This window comes from Chelmon rostratus, chromosome 8 (genome assembly GCF_017976325.1).
Source record: "Chelmon rostratus isolate fCheRos1 chromosome 8, fCheRos1.pri, whole genome shotgun sequence".
NCBI lineage: Eukaryota > Metazoa > Chordata > Actinopteri > Chaetodontiformes > Chaetodontidae > Chelmon > Chelmon rostratus.
The window spans coordinates 23,662,784-23,684,273 of NC_055665.1; the positions used below are offsets into that span (position 1 = coordinate 23,662,784).

Here is a 21,490-nt window from a genome sequence, read left to right on the forward strand (position 1 = left end):
GTGAAATTCTTCAGAGTGTTAGATGAGCTTTGAGCACCCCTCAGGGAGAAATCAACAATAGCAGCATTTGTTACACTAATAAAACTACTGCTTAGAGTCCATTGTGAAGGCTGCAGAGGCAATGTCTTTTCCTCGGTCCGCAACACAAAAGCTGTTCCGTGTTTTGTGCCTGTTTTCTCCGACACTAAATGAGACGATGTATATATAAGTCTAATCACACATAGCATCTAAAGTGGCTTCCAGTAAAGCACAATGTTTGATTTCCATTGTTTGGACCATAATAGCCATCGCAGCCATTGGGTATGCGACAGCGAGACATGCGTACCACCCACTGTGAGGGCAAATACTCCAGTGGCTGCATTGTGCAGCAGGAATTCTTATTTGCAAACATTGCAGACGGATTACATCAACACGCAGATTTAGAACAACCCATCACAGATTAACCCTGACTGACCAAAAGTTTCCAGTCAAAGAGCAATAAAGAACATAATTCCAACAATGAAAAGATTAAAAAAAAACAGCAAATTCAACAGAATTGATCAGCCTCTTTGTTTTTTAATCATAAAATTAATGTTAGGAACAAAAATGTATGTCAACAATCAATCAGATAACACATCTATGGCTCTACAGTATCTCTGCATATTTGAATACCAGTCATTTATTTCCTCTTTACATGGAAATAAGTGACTGGTTAAACTCACCACGAATTGGTCTTATGTAACAGACTCTTGTGTTGTAAGTGTGGTTAGGTCACTCAGCAGCTCTTTTTGCCAAAGAATGTTGCTAAGTAAAAGGAACTCCAAACAAACTTTTCCTCACAGTGATCTGAATGTTAAACAGGGAAATATAAAGCAATTGGCTGCAGCAACATGATAATTATGCAAAAGAAGTCAAATTTAGAATGTTAGCAAATTTTCTGTTCTGACAATTACTACAACTACACAGATGATGTATTTGTGCAAATTCAGTGCAGCCTCATTTTTGGTTTTACGGCATGCCACCTAAAAGGAACTGTCTTTATCTCTGGGCTTTCCCAGGACATGTCATTTTTAACAATAGTATCAAAGAGGTGGAGGGATACGATGATGGTCAAACAATAACATAATCTTGAAAATGATTAACTTTTCACCCATATTTCCTTTCTGCCAAGATAGATTGCAGAATAAGTAAGTTCATAACATAACTGTCAGAAATTGACATCACTAGATGTGGTCTACTGTAAAAGTACATGTTTCTGAGAAAATCAAACCACCTGGAGGACCACATCAGTTAAACTAAATATAGACACTTTAAGTCTGTTATTTTTATGATTTGTCATATTCTGCAAGTAAATCATACTAGAGAGTGCCTAACATGATCTGCCTAATATGATCTGCCTACCATGACCTGCCTGTATGTGTGTGTGTGTGTGTGTGTGTGTGTGTGTGTGTGTGTGTATTTAGATGTGTGTTTGTACGTGAGCATGGTTTCATTTCTTGAAGCACTGGGTCTCTGTGGTCCAAGTGAAGTGAGTACAGGTAGTTTATAGATGAAACACTTGATGTGCTCTGTGAGTCAGTATACAAAGCATTACAAAGAGCTTCATTCTTGGAATGCATGAATGCTCTTTATTGCTTTAGTTTTAAAATAAAATCAGAGAACATTTTCTCAAGAAATGGAGGAGGAGAGGAGACGGCAAAACGCCTCCATGTTTTAAGATTTGTGAACTATTTTAGTGCTTCTATTCTATAATACTTTGGCACTTCCAGGCCTTACCGTAAACATTACACAACTTTGAGAGACACATGTGTTGGAAGCTGGGATGGTTGTTTCCAGAGAGGTATGGGAGTCCATGCAAGGATTTTGTCTTGAATGGTGTGCGTGAGAGGGGATGGCATTAAGCTTGTAAATAGTAATGTATCCATTCAGTGCTATTTATTGTTAAAACAACATTTTCTCTGTTATTGAACATGAAGAGCTCATGCAGTACTCTCAGCGGTAGTCTGCATTCTGCAGACGGACCAATTGTGGAGTGTGTGTGTGTGTCCTGATAACATCCCAGCAGACTGGCCTCTAGCCAGCCATGGGCAAGCTCACCCTGCCGTTTGATGTCGAGGGTTGGCTCCAGGCAGACCAAGCATTGTGTCCCAAACAATGAACCCCAGACCCACTAAACTATAAACATGTCCCTTTGGGGGCGTTTTCCTCAGATTCTGTGCAGGAGACACCCAAAGTCAGGAAACCTGACCCTGCTTTTCCAAATTTAGTAACTCGAAAGCCTTAAATGCTGCTGACTTGGCATCCAAGATTGCCAGTCTCCTTCTCTAATAGCCTATGGAAATATTGCACTTGGAATTTTGACTGACACTCAAGTCTGGGGTGGAGTTCTTACCACATCTTGTAATTGAGAAAAATTGGTCAAATTTCTAATCAAGAATGGTGAAATGTCTAAAGTGTCTCTGTAAAAACATTTTGGTAAAGCTGTCCGTGTCATGGAAATATCAGCCTCATTATTCTAAGTCTTTATTCAGACACTGAAGCTATGTGCTGTTGCATAACATTCATACAATCTTGACATGATTGCTTTAAGTAGAGTGAGGCCATACTGTTGCGAGTCTCCTCTATCTGAAGAACCTGGCCCTCCCTGTATATACGCACCTGCCCTGCAGTGACTGCCTTAAGTGCCCTTGAACCTGAGCATCAAACTCACAACATTCATTGACGGTAGTCTACCTGTCCTGTAGGACCCACCGTCCACCAGCTGTGGTCGCTGCTGAGTTTCCTCAGTAAGCAGTGTGTGTGTGAGAGAGGCCTTCCGGTTCCTCTGGCAGATCAGCTGACTCTGATGCTGCTGTCAGGAGACCTCACCAACTGTGTTGAATGGCAACTATGAAAATTATCAAGCCTTAAAAACGCTAGTGGTACCTATATTTTTTCACCGTTGACGGACACTTTTTGTATCCAGAGGTGAGTAAAGTTGTCACGTAGTCGCATAGCACACCTGTGTTGTTGTGAGCAAAGCTAAGTGGCTAACGGTAGCTAATCCCTTCTGGATAGTGCCTGACCTCAACCATATTTTTTGCGAGCTTCTGGTAGTATACAGTACCGTTTAATGCTTATTTATAGCTGTGTGTCGTTAGTTAGCTGCCAGGGAATAAAGATGTGTAGTGTTGGCAAAACAGTAATGTCAGCTTGTTCTGGACTTAAACCCTGAATGAGCCACTGTTGCTAGTGTAGCATCATTTCTTTAGCTCGCTTAGTGGTAAACAGTGTCAGGACACTTCATGACAACAGCACTAGCAGAGCTAAAATGTATCTAAAGACAGAGGGGATGTAAACGCAGTTCTTTAGCTGTATTGTCGCCAAATCAGTGCTTTTGATAAAGAGTCAGACTCAGCGTTTCTCTATGTTTTATTAACTGTTGAGCTGAATTAAAACGCAGCGCACATCAGTCTACAAACAGCTCTCCTCTCAGTTTCCTCTAGCTGCACCAGTACTGTAACCATGACAGAGTTTTGGTTGATCTCTGCACCGGGAGAGAAGACCTGCCAGCAGACATGGGACAAAATGATGGCAGCCACCGCACGTACCAACAACCTCTCCGTCAACCACAAGTTCAACATCCCAGACCTCAAGGTTAGCATGGATTCACAATTTAAATCTTCTTCTCCCATGCTGAAGTACATAGCTAGTACTTTGTTGTCATATTTAATATAACTATGCACAAGTGTGGACATAATTTTCTTTTTCATCTTTTTTTTTAAGTTATGTGGTAGTTTTACATGTCAAAGAAGGCTCATATGAAAATCACTCACCTTATATATCCACTGTCAAGAATAAGCTGATTGTGTGTATGGGAAGCAGCCTTTACATAGATCTGTTGCCTGCATGTTGAAGCGTTGGTTTGGTGAAGTTTTCATCCACAGAGCAGCTCAGCTTGTCTGGTTCAGTTCCTCTCTGCACCGAAGGTGAAGTAACCCCGCTGACCTTGTGGCTGCAGTGTTCTCCTGGAACTGTTAGCAGTGCATGAACGGCTCTGGACAAAGAGGCGCCGTCCTAAGCACATAGGGCCCCCTGGACGTCACTGTAGACGGACTGGACCCCAGATGTCGCTGTTTAAACACGACCCTGCTGATCCCACTTAAAAACGGCCAAAATCTCAGGACTGATTGGTCAAAAGTCATAAAGTGCTGATGTTTTCGTTTCTGCTCTTTGTGTTCAAAAACAGGTGGGGACACTAGATGTTTTGGTTGGGCTGTCGGATGAACTAGCCAAATTAGACTCCTTTGTTGAAAGGTATGCTCCCTGCTGTATTCTGACATTCTCTGTCTTTATGACTGTTTTAGTGATTAAATTATCATTAAATCATGTTGAATAGTTTGGGCATGGGCATGAAAAAAAACTCAGCTAACCTGTGCAACGCTCCTGACTCTCTGATGTAGCTGGTTCACTATTCCCTAATCTCTTTTCTTACCTTGTAACAATGAGGAATTTCACAGGGGCCTGAGGCTAGCGGGCCTTGCAGTCTAAACTTGGCAATTTACAGTTGGGTGACACACTAGCAGCTCTTTCTTTAGTCATATTTATACCCGATGACTTATGTGCCGTGACTATGTTTGAGTGTAATTTATAGTCTTTGGAAATACTGACATCCAAAACTCACACCCAGCCATTACTGCCTGAGCTCTGCTTTGCTTCCTCTGTGGATATTTCCAAGACTGTGAGAAACCAGCTTTGCAATACGGTTTCACTTGTTTGATTACCGTCCGTCTTTATCTAGTTCCTTGTTTGAAGTTTCCGTCCAGCATATCTGGAAAAAAGCAACATAAAAAACTCAAAATTACATCCATTTTAATTTAAGTTTTGATTGAATTATTTCAATTAGAATTTTTTTGTTGTCTTTTGTCATTATATGAACAATAAAAATGTTTTTAGATCGTCAAAATTAAACCTAAGTGGCAGCTATACTTTCTTATGAACTTTTTTCAGCATGAGATGTGACTTGGCTCTCAGTCTTTCCTTGGCTTCACTACTGTAGACGCAGTCCTGCTTTGATGCGCTGCTAAACGGTGTGGTCAAAAATCGTGAACACTTGTCAGGAAATTACCTTAACAAGACTATGTGAAAGTTTTTGATGTGTGTGTATGTTTGTGTTACATTTGGGGCATGAGGTCGTGGTGGTCGTGTGAGTGTGTGGTTTACTTTGGCTTTCTGCGTGCCGAGTTTTGATGTCTCCTGGCTGTTCACAGTGTGGTGAAGAAGGTTGCTCAGTACATGGCCGACGTGCTGGAGGACAGCCGAGACAAAGTGCAGGAGAACCTGCTGGCCAACGGAGGTACAGTGATGGTTACGACTCAGTGTTTCCTCATTATTTTAGTACCCAAAACAGCTGCGTTTCATGTGGGATAATGCAAAGCAAGGTTAATTGTGCAGTAATGATAATAACTTAAGGCACACTGATGTTTTAAATATTCATTACAATCTTGAAAAAAGGCCATCTGACAACTATCTGATGGATTCAATTAATTATCCAAATGAGCCTGGTCAAAAAACATACATTCTCATTTACCTCTTGTGGTGTATAACCATCAGATAATTTAGGTTTTACTTGCCCAGGCCAGAGGTTGAGACATATGCCTCTGGCATATGAAAGTGAAATGAATGGAACTTTGCTTGAGGTGCCCACAGCGTTAAAAACATTCTAAAAAATCAGCAGCAGTCTGTTTTTTCTGGCGACTGTCCAGGTTACTCTGGATAGTCTACAGATTTCTCTCTCTACAGTTTTCAAAGGGACTATTTCTTTAGTAGAACTAGCTCTTATGAATTCTGCACAGTAAGATCTGTGGATTATCCAGCAGGGACACAGTTTGTAGAAAGCCATTTTGCTTTTTCTTTTGCTGTGCAGAGAACTAAATATCATTTACTGCCATTGTATCTGGGGAGTTGGCAAACAGGTCTGTGAAAGATGTGTTACAATCAAAGAAAATGACCCTTTCAGCATGAATCTGAAATCACCGTCGTAAAAGTGTAGCTTTGTCCAACTTCTCTCTTACAATAATCTCATAATGCACAGCTCATAGCCTGATATTCTTGTGTTGTTTTTTTTCAGTTGATCTTGTCACTTACATCACAAGATTTCAGTGGGATATGGCAAAATATCCCATCAAACAGTCACTTAAAAACATCTCTGAAATCGTCTCGAAGGTAGGTCTCTCAATTAGACTGAAAAAATAGTGAATTCAGCATTGATGTTTGTCAGATCTTTATGTAAATTGTCAATACTTTGTATTATTGTAGCCTAATGTGTAGTGGTAGGGCTCTAACTGTATCTGTGTAGGTTTTATTTCTGACTCAGCTCATCCAGCCTTTGTGCACATTTTACCCTGTGTAGAGCTGTGTCTTAAAGGGCATGTTACTCTGTGTTTTATTTGTCAGTCAGAAATAATTTCAGCCATGTTTGTCATCTTTCACAGCAAGTAACCCAGATTGACAACGACTTGAAGACCAGAGCATCAGCTTATAACAACCTGAAGGGAAACCTGCAGAATTTAGAGAGGAAGAATGCGTAAGTGAGCCGTTTGTACAAATGTGTTAGTCTCTAACACTGCATTTAGGCTGAAGAGTTTTTCACAGGAAGTAATGAAGCTTGCCAGAACAAATGCAAAGTAAGTAGTTTGAAAAATCTCAGTCACAAAGACCAAAATGAGTCTTTCCCAGGCTTTTCAACTGTTATTGAAGGGCCTTTTAGCAAAATATGACAACTTCTTCTAATTTCTCTTCAGCTGACTGGACATCTGTTTGGTTACCAGGCAGCTCTCAAATGTGACACCTCCCTGCGCTTATTTAAGCTTCAAGGATCACTGACTATATTTCCTTGTCAGCATGTTCTGAAAAGTTACTGTGACTCTGAAATGCTTTGGCAACACGAGGCACCTTCTTTTGGTCACGCCATGTTATTGTAATACTGTTTTGTGCCACCAGGGGGAGTTTGCTGACCAGGAGCCTGGCTGACATTGTCAAGAAGGATGACTTTGTACTTGATTCAGAGTACCTCATCACTCTGCTGGTAGTTGTGCCAAAGTGAGTATTACTTCTCTAGTATGGCAAATATTGCAAGCATGTCTGGATGCAAATCACAGAAATACAAACATGTGGCAGCGTAATTCAGAGGAAAGATAAATGAGATGCTAACTTAGTATGACCTCATTTTTTGTTCTTTCAGGACGGCATACACTGACTGGCAGAAAACATATGAAACACTGGCTGAGATGGTGGTGCCTCGCTCCTCAAAGTAAGTGATGTCATGTCAAATACAATCTTGGATAAAAGGCATTTAATCAGAAAACATCAATAACAAGTACGTGCATTTTTAGTGGGTGATTTGTTACTTGTATGCTTTGTATACTTTGGCTTAATCTGCGGTTTATCAGTATCATTACAGCAGTATAACAAGTACCTGTCCTCTCTTCCAGTCTCCTATTTGAAGACAATGACAGTGGACTGTTCAGTGTCACTCTATTTATGAAAGCCATCGATGACTTCAAACACAAAGCCAGAGAGAACAAGTAAGAGTTGTTATACTGATCAAACACAAATTATTATTGCACAGGACAAACACAAACAAGAGGCGTGAAAAGTGTCAAGAGAAAAATGAGCTTATTTCAAAAGGAGCCAGACTGCTAGGCAAATATAAATAGCTCTAACTAAATATATGAACTAGACAGCACTACAGTGACCAAATGAAGCTGATTTCTGCACTCCACATCTTATTTGTAGGTTCATAGTGAGAGACTTCCAGTACAACGAAGAAGAGATGAAGGCAGACAAAGAGGAGATGACACGGCTCTCCACGGATAAGAAGAAGCAGTTTGTAAGTGATGGAACAGGACAGAATTTTCTGCTTGAACTTGCTCATTGATACAGTTTCATGGGGGGAAATGAAGGCATCATACTGATCTCTTCATGGAACCACACAAGTGGTTTGCAATACCGTAGGTCTTTATCTACGATACAGATTGTTTCATATTTGCCAAGCAGGCTTTATGTTTTCCAGACAAGTCATTGGATTCATTTTTAGTACATTATGAAGGTAACTTGCAGTGACTCAAATCCTTCCAGAGATACTGTGGGAAATTATTACAGGGACAATTTACTGACGTTATTTTACAGCAACGACACTCACTTGTCACTCCAAATGACACAGAACAGGCAATGTTTCCACCAGGTTTATATAAATCTAGTAGTTTCTTAAATTACAAAGATTGCTTTTTTTTCCAACTGTGCTATGCACATGAAAATGGAGTGATTTACTTTTTCTTTTTATGAAAACAACCAGATAAAAAGCCTGAAGCAGTTGGAAATCTCAGTGCTGTGCAGCCTGCAAACCTAATCTGGATCGTTTCTCTCCAGGGCCCGCTTGTCCGGTGGTTGAAAGTGAACTTCAGTGAAGCCTTCATCGCGTGGATCCACATCAAAGCACTAAGGGTCTTTGTCGAGTCTGTTTTAAGGTACGGTGGTCAGACATGCTTTCTTAATGTCACCCATACCTACAACTACAGCAGATAAAAAGATGTTCGATCAGCGTATTTATGTAATGTGTCCTTACAGATATGGGCTGCCGGTGAACTTTCAGGCCATGCTCCTGCAGCCAAACAAGAAGACCATGAAGAAGCTGAGGGAGGTGCTCAATGATCTGTACAAACATCTGGACAGCAGTGCAGCAGCAATCATTGATGTGAGTACTGTGATATGATTATAGAAAAAGTCTTACTACTGCACTTGCAACAAGGTTAGAGCATCAAGAAAAACACTACACATCTTGAAGCAGCATAGCGGCAGGCATGTGCTACTATAAAAACATGTGTTTACCATGGCAAATGTTAGGATAAACTGTCACCATAAAAGAGAATAGCAGGGGCTCCCTCTCATGGCCGTAGGTGGTTACTACAAATAAAGACAACAGCTCCAGTGGTGTGGACTTCTTTATATACAGTCTATGGTGTGTACTTATAATTGATTATCAAATAATTAATGTTATGTAAATAAGTTTAAATGATAAGTAACTTAGCATACCCCTCCCCTTTAAGAAACCATTTAGAACTGGGCCTAAGCCAGTAGCTTTTCATTTCGGTGATGATTACAGATTAACCTCATACAGGCATTTTAAACAGCTGCTTACACACACTAACAGCCTTTTTTTCTTTCAGTCCGCAATGGACATCCCAGGCCTGAACCTGAGCCAGCAGGAGTACTATCCTTACGTCTACTACAAGATTGACTGCAACCTCCTGGACTTCAAAGTTTAAGACTTTTTGTCTTTATGTTGGGTGTTGATCGAGCTCGTTTTTTCCTGGTACAAACCTCCCCCCTCCTCCCCTCATCCCCACTGTCTGTCTCCTCACTGCCGCCTCTCCCCATCAGCTGCTTGAACGACTATGCTGCATGTTCATTCCTCGTGGTGAAAAGGCTCAGCAGCAAGCCTCTACCACTTTTACAACCAAGGGACAAAGAAGACTTTTAAATATTGTTTCTGTTTACAGTTTATTTTTCTTTTCAAGCCACACAGATAATTTGCTTTCTTTGATGTGAAATAGATAAAGAAATCATACTGGAGAGTTGTGTATTTACTGTGTCATTCCACATGTGCTGGTGTGTATTGATAGCTACATCTTCTGTGTTGAGATTTGTGTATATGGCCAATGTTATCACTGCGCCCATGGCAACCAGATCTGGATCTCTGTGTTTCAGAGATTTTGGGGTCATCCTCGCAGACATTGTGCAACAAAGATGTTATATGAGTGTGTCTTGTCTCATGTTGTGTATATTTGCTGTCAAAGTGATCTCTATCAGAGTATTGTGTAAGCCATTGACTAAATATGATTGATGAATAAATCAAATCAAATGTGTGCGAGTTTGTGAATTGATTAATGAGTGTCTACTGTATGTGTAGCATTATTTGTAGCAGATTTAATTTTGATTGGACATAAGTGAGAATACTATCTGAGTATGCTGCTGGAGTTATGTGGTGATAGGCAGACGGAGGCAGAGTCTGTAGTTTAGAGAAAGATTGTCTGTCTGTGAAACCTCGTGCTGGCGCATGATCATACACGCAGCCACGGGCAAGTTCAAGGAAAGCTCCTCTTTAAGCAGAAAACTTCTGGAGTCTCCACAGAGCTGCAAGATTTTCAACATGGAGGACAGATGGAGATACCACCAGCCAGCAGAGGGCACAACACAGACGCTTTAGATGAGGTCCTTGCATGATGTTGAAGTGTGTTTGACACTATAAAAAAATTCTATTACAAGTGACAATTTTGCAGTACAATTTTCGCTTGAATAAAACTACTGACAAAATGGACTTGAAGTATTAAAAGTACTCCGTTTGCAAAGTCCAGTGCCAGTTATTTTATAATTCGATTATTATTATTGACGCATTAACATGTAAGCTGTCTTTTGAAGTTGTAGCTGGACGTAGACAGAGCCCCTTCACTGCTTCACATACTGTTGGGGAGCATCATGTTTTACAAACTGATCTTATGTCTTGTGTGTAAAACCTGAACATTAAAAGTAGCGGTTACATAATCACACTGGGGTAAAAGTATATACTATAATAATATTTCCTACTGCTTTGTAGTTCAGTAGATAAAGTGCCTCAGAACTGTACTCATGTAAAGTACATGAGTAAATGTACTTCCTGTCCACCACTGGCTGTATGTATCTCTGCACCATAAGTCCCATGACTGTTAAAATGATATAAAGTCAGAACATCTGCAAACTGTGCTGACTGCACTCAATAAAATGTAATTTAACAGCAGTGTTTTGATGTGAAAAAAAGTGTCAAATAAAAGCTACAGAAGCCACATACAGACATAAGCACAGCTCTGACTCAGGTGTTTGTAACCTGCATCAGGAGTCAGTTTACTGGATCAGTCAGTGCAGAGCTGGGTAACACCTTCTGATACTCCATTTTCTCCTAAAAAGACCAATATGGTTTGACAATACAATATAAAACAATGTAGAAATAATGGAGAAAGATATGTTGGACCTAGATCACTGTAATTCACTAAAATGCAAACACGTGCATCACATCAATTAAGAATCAAAGAAAGAAACAATTCTAGAAAGTATGAAGGAAAAATTTGGAAATATATGAAATGGAAAATAATAGTATGTAGTAGAAACATGTAAAGACTACAGTAGCAATGGGACAGAATTAATACTGATGGCTAAACAACGGATTTGGTAAAAGGCTCTGCTTTGCTTCAGTTAACCTCATTAGAAGGTTGAAGATGATCAAAGCTGTGACGAAAATGATGCAATGTCAGCAATTCTCAACAATTATAAGCAATGAATAAACTGTACAAAATGCTTCTGTGTCAGTGCGTGAAAAATGTTACGAAGAAAGCTGAAAACACGACAAAAGCACACAAATGATGACTTTTTAAAAATGAATTGATTCCAGCTGGAGACTTTATAGAAAGACTGCAGTTTCCATTGGTTAGCAATATCTCCCTCTACCTCCCACCCTCTGTGCATTGTGTGAACCCATATAGGCCTACCATCAGACCACCACAAACCAGTGGGCCCACTCCTATATTAGAGTATTACATATAAGTTTTCTGTGTCAGTCAGTGTGTGATAGCTGGATTAACCACTTATTTGTTTAGGAATATGTGTCACGTGAGCATGGTAAACTAATAAACCACCTCAGCTGATATTAGACTTTATTGGTGCAAATGCCCTCACAGAGTAAGTGATTAATCAAAGCACCTGCAGACAACTGGCAGTGCTGTGGGGGATTTTGGGCCCCTGGGGTTCTGGGGCCTCGGGGAATGCCTGTTTTTGGTTGGTGGTCCAGCTTTGGCTCCAGTGAAATATATTTGAATGAACGGAATGAAAAACTGAGAGAAGAAGGAACACCTTGCACTATTGTCAGTCTCTTAATCACCTTTCAAAAGCCCGGAAATAGATGCAGGGACACTGTGTGTGTGTGTGTGTGTGTGTGTGTGTGAGAGAGAGAGAGAGAGAGAGAGAGAGAGGGAGAGAGAGAGAGAGAGAGCGAGCGAGCGAGAGAGAGGGAGAGAGAGAGAGGTCATGTGATGAAGGAGTGAGCCTGGCTCGCTGGGTTGTGATGTGATACACGCACACGGTGACGGCTATAATCACACAACCCCCGCGCACCGTCCCGTGACTGCCGCTACCGAAAGCTGAACAAGGCGGGCGGGGAAACGACCACCGGTGAGCCGCTGCCGCCGCTGCTGCTGCTGCCCCGGGGAGCAGGAGGGAAGCATCAATGCCTCCAGGTTCCCTCTCGCATATCGGCCTGGACCTGCTCTCGACATCGGGCCTCCTGCGCTGAGATAATGAAAGGATGGCCGCGCAGCGACGCGGGGACCACGGAGGGCTGACGGATGCTGCTGCAGCGACTCACCGGGATGAGCAGCAGCATCACAACGCGATGAATTCACCGGAGGAAGCGGGAGCGGAGTGTCTCTCTTTGGAGGAGATACTGAGGCTGTACAGCCAGCCCATCAACGAGGAGCAGGCTTGGGCGGTGTGTTACCAGTGCTGCAGGACGCTGGCGCGGAGACACCGGAGCTGGAGGGGCTCCTCCGCCGCCGCAGCATCATCCGCGGCGCCGATGAGGATCTCCGGACCGGGGGACGTTAGGATACAGAAAGACGGGTCCGTGAGGGTCGAACACCAGGGCTGTGAAGGTAACGCATCATTTCAGCCTGAGCGCGCCTACAGCTCTGATCTAGGCCAGGCCATCACTTACATTTCAGATAATGGGGATGAGGTGTTGTGGTTGTCCTTATGTAAATGACATAAATTCATCTCCTGCACAATCAAAGCAATGCTTGTGTGTGATCACCAGAATGAATATAATGGGATCATGATCGTGGTACCACAGAGTATAATGTCTTGTAAATAAGAGGCGCAGGCCTACACATATTTTCAGCTGCACATGTGGAAGCTTTCTACATCTGTTTACTGCTCAGGTGCTTTATTTGCACCTAATCTGCTGCAGCCAGACTTAAAGCTCCATTACACATGACCTGATCACTGATAAACAAAGGAATACCACCAGAGACCCCTGCTGCTCTCACTCTCACGGCCGTTTGCACTGATTCTCGCTGTTTTCTCCTCACTAAAGGCACGTGTGTGTACATCATGTGGTTTCATCTCTTATTAAAAGCGTCTCAGCCTGTTTGCCACTTCATATCAGATCAGGGGGTTCGCTCTGCTTCATCTGATTAAAGCATGTGATTGCAGGCTGAAATGTGGACGGGCACTGATCCGATCAAGGTGTGGGCCGATGCCCACGCCTGAATAGAATAGGACGTCGTGGAGTGATGGTTCACCCCTGCACATACCTATCAGCATGGCACTCATATAACACCTTAATCTGCTGATCCTACTGACATGGCATGACTGTGACACGGAAACCCTTGTTGATTAAAGCTATAATTAATGAGTCGCTATAAAAATTAAGAATTAGAGTCCTGCTGGTCCGACAGTGTTTCTATTCCCAAGCTGAAAAAAGAAAATGAGAGGAGTCGATGGCAGCGAAGTGTGCCAAAATTAGAAATCATTGCTGTATTCCATCATTCTGGAAATATCCCTTGAGGGACTTGCACTGTGCCTGCAGGGCTATGCAACACTTCAATAGTGACTTTAATGTGTTTTATGGTAATCTGTGTGTCATATGGGAGAGAGTTCCACTGTTTGTGTGGTATTTGTCCAGAGTCTGAATTAGTACAGATCATGTTCACAGGTATCAACCAGGATCCAAACCAAAACAAAACGGATGACACTGCACGCCATGTGATGTGTGTGTTGCTACAGTGGCTGGGTGTGTCTGTGAACGATAACGTGCTCTCAAACCAAACACATTACAGAGCCTCGCCGGACCGAAGCCTGGCATGTCCGTCGTCCGCTGTAATCACATTTGCTGAGACACTGAACAGAGTGCAGTGCAGACTGATTGAATGCCTGTCTATCTATCTGTCTACCTGTCTGTAATGGATAACACCTGAGGGCCCGAGGGATGTGCTCAGCTACAATATATACACACACACACACAGTACAGAGCACTGCTGAGTCAATGTTATGGCTTTTGATTCAATAAATGCACAGAATGCTTCGTCTAATCAACTCTCAAGAGCAAATCTGAGATGCACAGCTGTGATGATGATGCTGGTTGTGGCCTGTAGGTCTATATGCTTAGAATGAATGGGCTATTTTTAGCACGGAAGCAACCATTGGAGAGGGGAGTCCAGGCTTTTATTCCTCTGTTGCTCATATAATGTCACATCATGCAGAATGTATCAAGATTGTTTTGGCGTTTGTATTTGATTTCACCTTTTGTTTTTGTCAGTATTGCCTCAGTGACGTGCTGTTACACAGAGAAACATCCGACCGCTTCCTTCCGGCAAACGCCAAATGTGCACAATGTTATACATGTGAATTTCCTTATTAGAATCAGGCACAAAATGGGTACATAGATGTCGGCAAATATGACCATACAAGTAATGCAGTTAGAGCTGCTTCTCAGTACCAGTCAGGCCTCTCATATTCTGTACACATCGCTGCTGTTTTTTCCTCATGTGCCCACACAGCAGCCATCATGTGTTCATTTGAACTGATGGATGCTATGTAACACTATTAGTAATGTAAAACCGGATATTGTTATAATTATCCATTACTTTTAGCTTTTTTACTGTTAATGCAATACCTTTATTCAACCTTTTATCCATTACTTTTATCTGTTTTAAACATTTTCTTTTAGAAAATTTAGTGTTGCATTCATTACTTTTAGCCAACTATTTCAGCTGCGTATCCAATACTTTTAACGATCCATTTTAAACATTTATCCAGCAAAACAGTTGAACTACCTCACAATCTCTCCATGAACCCCCTGACAGCGGCAGCAGTACCCCTGGTTGGGAATCACTGCCGTACATGTATGTCTTCAGGCATTTCCAAGTAATTTTGGGAGTGCTTCGCAAGTGTTTTGATCAGTGTAACCACACAAATGGTTTCAGTTTTCCGGGTAACGTGGGGGTCTAATTGCCACTTATCTGTGCTGCTCAGCACAGACTGTCTCTCCCTGAGAGACAGTCAGACAAACTCATTCACGTAAATAATGAGATAAATCTGTGGCAAAAGTTTTCAGGATTTAGGAAGCGCTCATCTGCTAAAGGGACTTTAGCCTGACAATTTGTATTACATCCGAATATTGAATTTGAAGAAGCATGGTAAATATTTTGTATCATGTCTAAACTTTGATAAACAGATTTAATTTCATTCTGGTACAAGAACACCAAGTGTTATGGCCTCTTTAAGAAAGCACACTCAATTATCTGCTCACACACACACACACACAGACACGCATCCGAATGTTAACTCTTCTTCACCATACAGCAGCATGTCATTCAAATCTGCTGATGCAAGTTAAGGTCATGAGATGATGTCAGAGCTGTTGCGGTGGTGCATTTCTGCGTGCTACAACACAAACAGGCGTTTGTTCAGAGGGTCATCTGTTCGCAGGCTGTTTGTGGAGTGAAGGCTGGGCTGATGTAGCCTGGAGAAACATCAAAGTGGGGCTTCTTTTTCAAGGGAATACATTCATGGCTTCTTGGGAGGAGTTTTATCATCATCAGTCACATGCTACATAAACCTCTGAAGTAATTAGAAATGAAAGAGCTTTTATCAAATCTGGTCTAGTTTGCATACTGATAAGTAGAGCACAGCGCATGTTCACTGAAATCGGTTTAATGAGGACGAGAATTTCTAATCACTGATAAATCGTGTGCAAGGGGTGCTAGACCACAGAGCAAAGTGTAGGATAGCAAAGATGATCCCTACATTTACATTTCTATAACAGATTTTCCTTTAAACCTGATTGAGAAACAGTAGCGTTTAAAGGATAAGGCTGTGATATTCTATATTATCACCACGAACATACACGATATTTTAAGTCAATCCCACGTTCACCATCCTCCTACCTGGGAATAGGCAGTGACACACCAAATGTGTATTAATCCTCACCTGAAAATAGTCCCCAGCAAATACACAATTCACTCTTATTAAGTAACAATTGGTAAGAATTATAGGGCCCAGCTCTTTTAGGAAAATACAGACTGAAAGACTGAAAACTATATCTGAATCCAAGTTCTCACTCCTTTCTGTTTGTATAGATCTTCTGTGACCTGATATTTCCCAGCAGTGACAGTATACTAGATCACATCTGGAATTAATCATTTCAGTTGCCTAGCTGCAGTCCATTTTTACGATTTTAGCCCAAAATGGGTGCTTTTCCCCACATGCAGCTTTAGAGAGTCCTTTGGTCTATCCATTGGTAGCATCTGCCCAGTGATTCCAGGGGATCCTGAGACAATGTACATTTCACATGATATTTACTGAACCAAATGTAATGCATGGCCTTTTATATTAATAACTAAGAGCATCATCACATGCACTTAACCTCTGCCCGTCGTACATACTGTACAGCACTGAACAATGTTGCATATGTAGCCCTGCATATGTGTTTGTAAGCTGCTTTATGCTTAGGCTTACGTCTGCTGCTTATCACAACACTGCTTTCTTGTTTCCCTGCAGGTAAATACAGCCCTTGCACAACAACAGAGGTGAGTAACTGCACTGTAATTCTGTTATAGTTTTTGTATTTCATCATGACATGCTTGCAGAGGTTGGACTGTGTTTACGTGTGTACAGTATCAACATACCTGCAGTGGGTGGGGGAGCAGATAAGAGAAAATATGAAGGAAATGATAACTTGGGAACCAGTTCTTTTAACCAGGACTTTTTATTTCAATTTATCTTACTGTGCTTTGGCGACGTAAACTTCATGTTATTGTTGTGCAACCCAGTTTCTGGGTGGTAAAAAGTCAACAATACCCATATTATATTGTCAATTATGGGATTAGTTTGGGTGTAACTAGTTCCGAGACTGTTTTTACCTCAAAAACCTCACAGAATGCAGGCTGGGAAACTCCAGTGTGTTTGGAAAGGACCCAATCAGTCAATTAATGAGATGTTTATGAAAGGCAATATATGGTTGTGCAGACAGAGATAATAGCAGGCTTAACCACAATAACAGCATTATTTTCTTTTTAAATATTTACCCTCCACTGCTGGTTACGTTAGCCAGTTACAGTAAAAGAGTGCAGCCAGTCACAACATAAGAGATTGCATTAAGATTAGAGCGGGCACTTTGCGGGATTATTTCAAGAGCTACCAGTGTCAGATAGCACTGTGCTTGAAACTGTCATAAGCCTTGGGTGTGTGATGTGTTAATCCAGATGTAGCTGCTGTGGGTCCCCTGCTGCTTAAACTAAAACCTTTAATAAATAAAACAAGTTCAAAGGTGTTCAAACACAGAAAAAAAACACAAGCTCCAATCCAAGTTTTCGATGAACGGTTTCTGGCACACAGCACCATAAACGATTATCATTACGTCTCTGCTAACACACTGATGTTGTCAGCCAGCTGCCAGAGGGGAATGACTTCAAGAAATAGTTGCACATTTTGGGGAATGTGCTGATTGCTCTCTTACGGACAGTTCGATGAAAAGATCAATACTCTCATGTCTGCACGCTCAGTACAGAGCTCAAGCAAGGAAGCAACTTTTTCCCAACAGTGAGCCTGGCTCTCTCCAAAGATCCACGATATGCCTTCCAGCGCCTCTACAGCTCGCTAATTAACACACTGCATCTCTGCATGCAGTTACAGCATGTGGGCCCGAGCTGTCTTTACTCTTGTGTCTGCGTTGAGATTAAACAGACGACATGTTAGTGAAGTGACTGCTATTTGAATCTCAGAGAGAACCAGGCACATGCAGTCTTCATGCTAAGCTAAGCCAATCACCTCCCGCTTATCTTCACGCTCAAGTTACAGACATCGGAGTGGTGTCTTCTCGTGGAACTCTTGGCAACAAGCGTAAATGTCGAACTGTTCTTTTAACACAGGGCGTGTAGAAGAGAAGCAAAACAAAATACTGGCTTTTAACATAGCTAATACAACACAATGCCATTTTATGAGCATACCTGTAAGCAGTTTATGTTGGCTGCTGATTATACATTTCATGACAAGACAGCTGTCAGTATGGGAGACCGTTTCCTGGCACGTGTCCCAGCCTCCCTTCTTTCAGCTCATATCTTCACCAGCCCCGGAGCTCCCAGCTGGCGTCTCTGATTGACTGGTTGGAAATGTCACCCAGCGAGGCCTCCTGTTTGATGACAGTACTGGGACCAGTTTCAGACCTAATTAAAGAGCTACATAAGATCGTCCCTCCCCCACAAAGGCTCTCTGGACTATCATCAGCTGCAGTTAATCGCTGTGATAATAGTTAGTGAGAATAGGCCTTACAGTATGGAGGAAGCTGCTGCTTTTTCATCCGATCCTTATTTTGCTGGACGTTGTGGATGGAGTAATTGTAGCCTGCGGGGATCTCTTTCACTCTAGTTAGCAGATGGTGTCAGAGTGTTGGATGAATTCAAAGCTGATTAACGTTTTCGGTCAGAATATTTTGTGTACGTAGCGTTGCACATTGACGGAGGATCTCCTCCCGGTTGATTAGAGACAATGTGCAGCAGTTTTCAGGGGGTTCTGGAGTTGGATTGCTGTGTAATAGGGCTATGATAACAGATGGACAGCAAATAACTCGAGCACACACACACACTCAGTTCACTGTAGCGGCGGAGAATGTGAAACTGTATAGACAAATCCCTGCTAAGCAGCTTTGCACTAGAAATGAGTTCTCACAATACAGTGTGCTGCAGACTGGCTGACAAAACTACTGGTGAGTTGTTGGAGTTGCTTGATGCTTGACAGTATTAATCCTGCAGCAGAAGCATTCTGCTAGCGTAGCATACAGCGTGGAATTAGCCCAAAGCTGGCTGAACAGGGAGCACATGTGTAGCCAACGCCGACACACATCATCTGCACATGGTTTCAGTGTGAACTCTTGCAAATGATGCCGCTGTGAATGTCAGATGATGCTGTTTTCCTCGGAGCCGATGAGCCGAGCTCGTGGCGCAGCACGCTGCATCATAAGGCCCTTTGTACAGTAATCACTGAAGCTATGTCCACCGTAAATTGATGATATTTGTTCACAGTGTTGTATGCTATCGCTCAAATGTGACAATTCTATTATTCAGCTACGCATTTCCTCTTTTTCACATGCTAGTTTTTGCGAGGAATTTGTTTGGTGACCCCTGTAGCCGTGCAAGCTAAACCCTCCTGTTCCTGGTCCCGTGATGCAGTGTGACCTCAGAAATGTGTGGATTATGCTCGATTGCATTCCCCTTTGTCAAAGTTTAACACTCCGTGCTCCCTTAATGTCTGAGCTTTGAAGTCTGGAAGGGATTAGAGTTTAACGTCACATTCAGTGTTTAATATAAACAGAAAATTTCAGTCAGGAGTTATGGACGTGTTTGGCAGGAATAGCATCCGCTTTTCTGCTCCCTGCAGGACTTGTGTGTGCATGGGGGAAGAGAAACAGCAAACAGAAAAGGCAGAAGATGTGAAGGAAGGGAGATAAAAACAAGCAACAAAGGTGGAGAACATATGTGCTTCAGTTCAAGCGTTCTCTCTGTTCTGTATGTGAAGTTACGCCGGTTCTACGAACGTCTCAGTCATATGACAGTCAGAGGTCACGGCAGCACAGTCATGCCTCAGAATCTCTCCTCAGTGTTGATTTGTGCCTGAGAGGAAGCAACCAACATTTTTTCTGTGCCCTGATACAATGCAGCATATTCTTCTTTATCCAAACGGAAGAAGAGTGCTTTAGCTGCATTTCTACGTGTTAAACAATTCAAAGGCCAGAGAGATTTCCCCAGTCAAACAGTGCAGTTGCAAATTTCTGCCCTCTATAAACACGTAACACTTAAATGTGATTGGAGTGGTACTGCCTCTTCTTTGCTGTGATGAAACACATTTTGATGTCCAATGTGTAAGTGGGATGCGAGAAGAGATTGTAATGCAAATGATATTTAGACTGAATTATGATATTTCTGCATTGCCATGATATTTTGTACAGATGCTAACACAAGGTTGACACCACAGGGTTGGCTTTGCGTGCATGTCTCGAAAACAGCTGCCATGAAATTTGATACAGGTCATTAATCCTCATGACTTTGGTGGTCCAGTGACCTTCAAACCCTTTGACCTTCATCAGGTCAAAGGGTTCACTTCTTGACTGGCATCATCTCATTGTCTGAGGTGTGCACTGGCACATAATGTGGTGCAGATGTTCATGGTTCCCACCTGATGAATCCTCCTGTCTTTGGTTATCCTCTGAGTTTTCATCTACTGCCACCATGAGATTGAAATCTTATGCCTCAGATTCAAATATCTGCCAAATTATTACATGCATTGCCATGAAATACAGATGCTTATGTCTCCTACAGGAAGTATGGTAGTAATTTTGGTTCTCCCCTGATTTTTCACTCACTTGTCCAGACAACGGTTTACTTTCTCCAGTACTTTGGTTCATGACTAAATAATAATATTAAGACACTAAACTTAGATGGTGATTGTGGTAAGCATTTTACCAGCCTAAATTCAGCCTTCACAGAGCCTCTAGCCTCTAGCCTTTTGTGCCCTTTGCCATCACAGTCTTGCCAATGTGAAGCTTCAGCTGAGCAGTTCTCACATGTAACACTTAAGTGTTACATGTGAGAAGTTATTGAAGGATTATTATGTGTCCCATCACAATATGTGCAGCTGATCCCACTTTCCTCCAAAAAACAGACGGGGAATAGAACTGGCATATTCCCTGTAAAATTTCAATATGTTAGGCCAAAGATGTAGGTGAAACTGGATTGATAGATAGATTGAAAGATCAAGAATTAACTTAGTCATGTTTCACTTTCGCTATGTTTTAGTTTGTGGAGCTAGACTTAACTTGGGTTGTGCTTAACTTATCTTTCTCTTGTTCTGAGACTATGAAGGAGTAAAGTGCTCGTTAGTGTCATTTTTAGAAACCCAGGATGTGTTGTTAAGAATAAAACGAAATGTCCCCAGATGGTCTGGCACTGAGCCTGATTCCTGGCTCTTATTGCCAGAAATGTATAACAGATAAAACAGCATGTTTGTTATAAAAGCTTTAAAGAACAATTATCAGTAGAGAGATAATTCATTACTATAACTAAAATTCCTTTTAGCTCAATTCCTGTTTAATTTCACTGCCGTGACCTAATTCCTGTAAACCCTCTAATGGGTAAATATCCCCACATTGTTTGTGAAATCCTTTAATTCTGACCAGTTTGTGCAGATTCTGGTTATCCTCTGCTGGTTGGCTAAAAGTGATAGATGGAAGGCCTTCGTGTAAGAGAGAGTAGATCACATAGGTTTCGCTTAGCATTTAATTAGCACATTGGCTCTACCGTTTGGTCTGTGGGAATCACACAAAGCGACATAACTGAAGCGAATGGGATTCACATTCTGTCACAGCTGCTGCCTTTGTCTGAGCCCATAACATCCC

At 41.9% G+C, this 21,490-nt stretch overlaps 2 protein-coding genes across 7 annotated transcripts in view; both read left to right on the plus strand.

Annotated features, from left to right (window-relative positions):
- Positions 1–2,801: 2,801 nt before the first annotated feature.
- On the plus strand, positions 2,802–9,884 carry LOC121610443 (V-type proton ATPase subunit C 1-A-like). The gene is made up of 13 exons (XM_041942550.1): positions 2,802–2,946; positions 3,455–3,615; positions 4,208–4,275; positions 5,229–5,314; positions 6,089–6,183; positions 6,453–6,544; positions 6,961–7,059; positions 7,202–7,270; positions 7,452–7,544; positions 7,756–7,849; positions 8,389–8,486; positions 8,587–8,713; positions 9,186–9,884. The coding sequence occupies exons 2-13, from the start codon at positions 3,484–3,486 to the stop codon at positions 9,282–9,284; spliced, it is 1,152 nt and encodes a 383-aa protein (XP_041798484.1). The 5' UTR covers positions 2,802–2,946; positions 3,455–3,483; the 3' UTR covers positions 9,285–9,884.
- A 2,239-nt stretch (positions 9,885–12,123) lies between these two features.
- The window catches only part of spire1b (spire-type actin nucleation factor 1b), a 35,881-nt gene continuing 26,514 nt past the window's right edge, over positions 12,124–21,490 (plus strand). For all 6 annotated transcript variants that reach the window (XM_041941854.1, XM_041941853.1, XM_041941855.1 and 3 more), the window contains exons 1-2: positions 12,124–12,695; positions 16,603–16,631. In XM_041941854.1, coding sequence (XP_041797788.1) covers positions 12,350–12,695; positions 16,603–16,631 — 375 coding nt within the window. In that variant the 5' untranslated portion in view covers positions 12,124–12,349. The remainder of the gene's footprint in view (positions 12,696–16,602; positions 16,632–21,490) is intronic.

Excerpts from the sequence above, each read along its gene's own strand:
- LOC121610443 (XM_041942550.1), top strand. The coding sequence starts at position 3,484 with ATGACAGAGTTTTGGTTGATCTCTGCACCGGGAGAGAAGACCTGCCAG. Across the intron at positions 5,315-6,088 it reads GAACCTGCTGGCCAACGGAG|TTGATCTTGTCACTTACATC; the intron begins GTACAGTGATGG and ends GTTTTTTTTCAG. Across the intron at positions 8,487-8,586 it reads TTTGTCGAGTCTGTTTTAAG|ATATGGGCTGCCGGTGAACT; the intron begins GTACGGTGGTCA and ends GTGTCCTTACAG.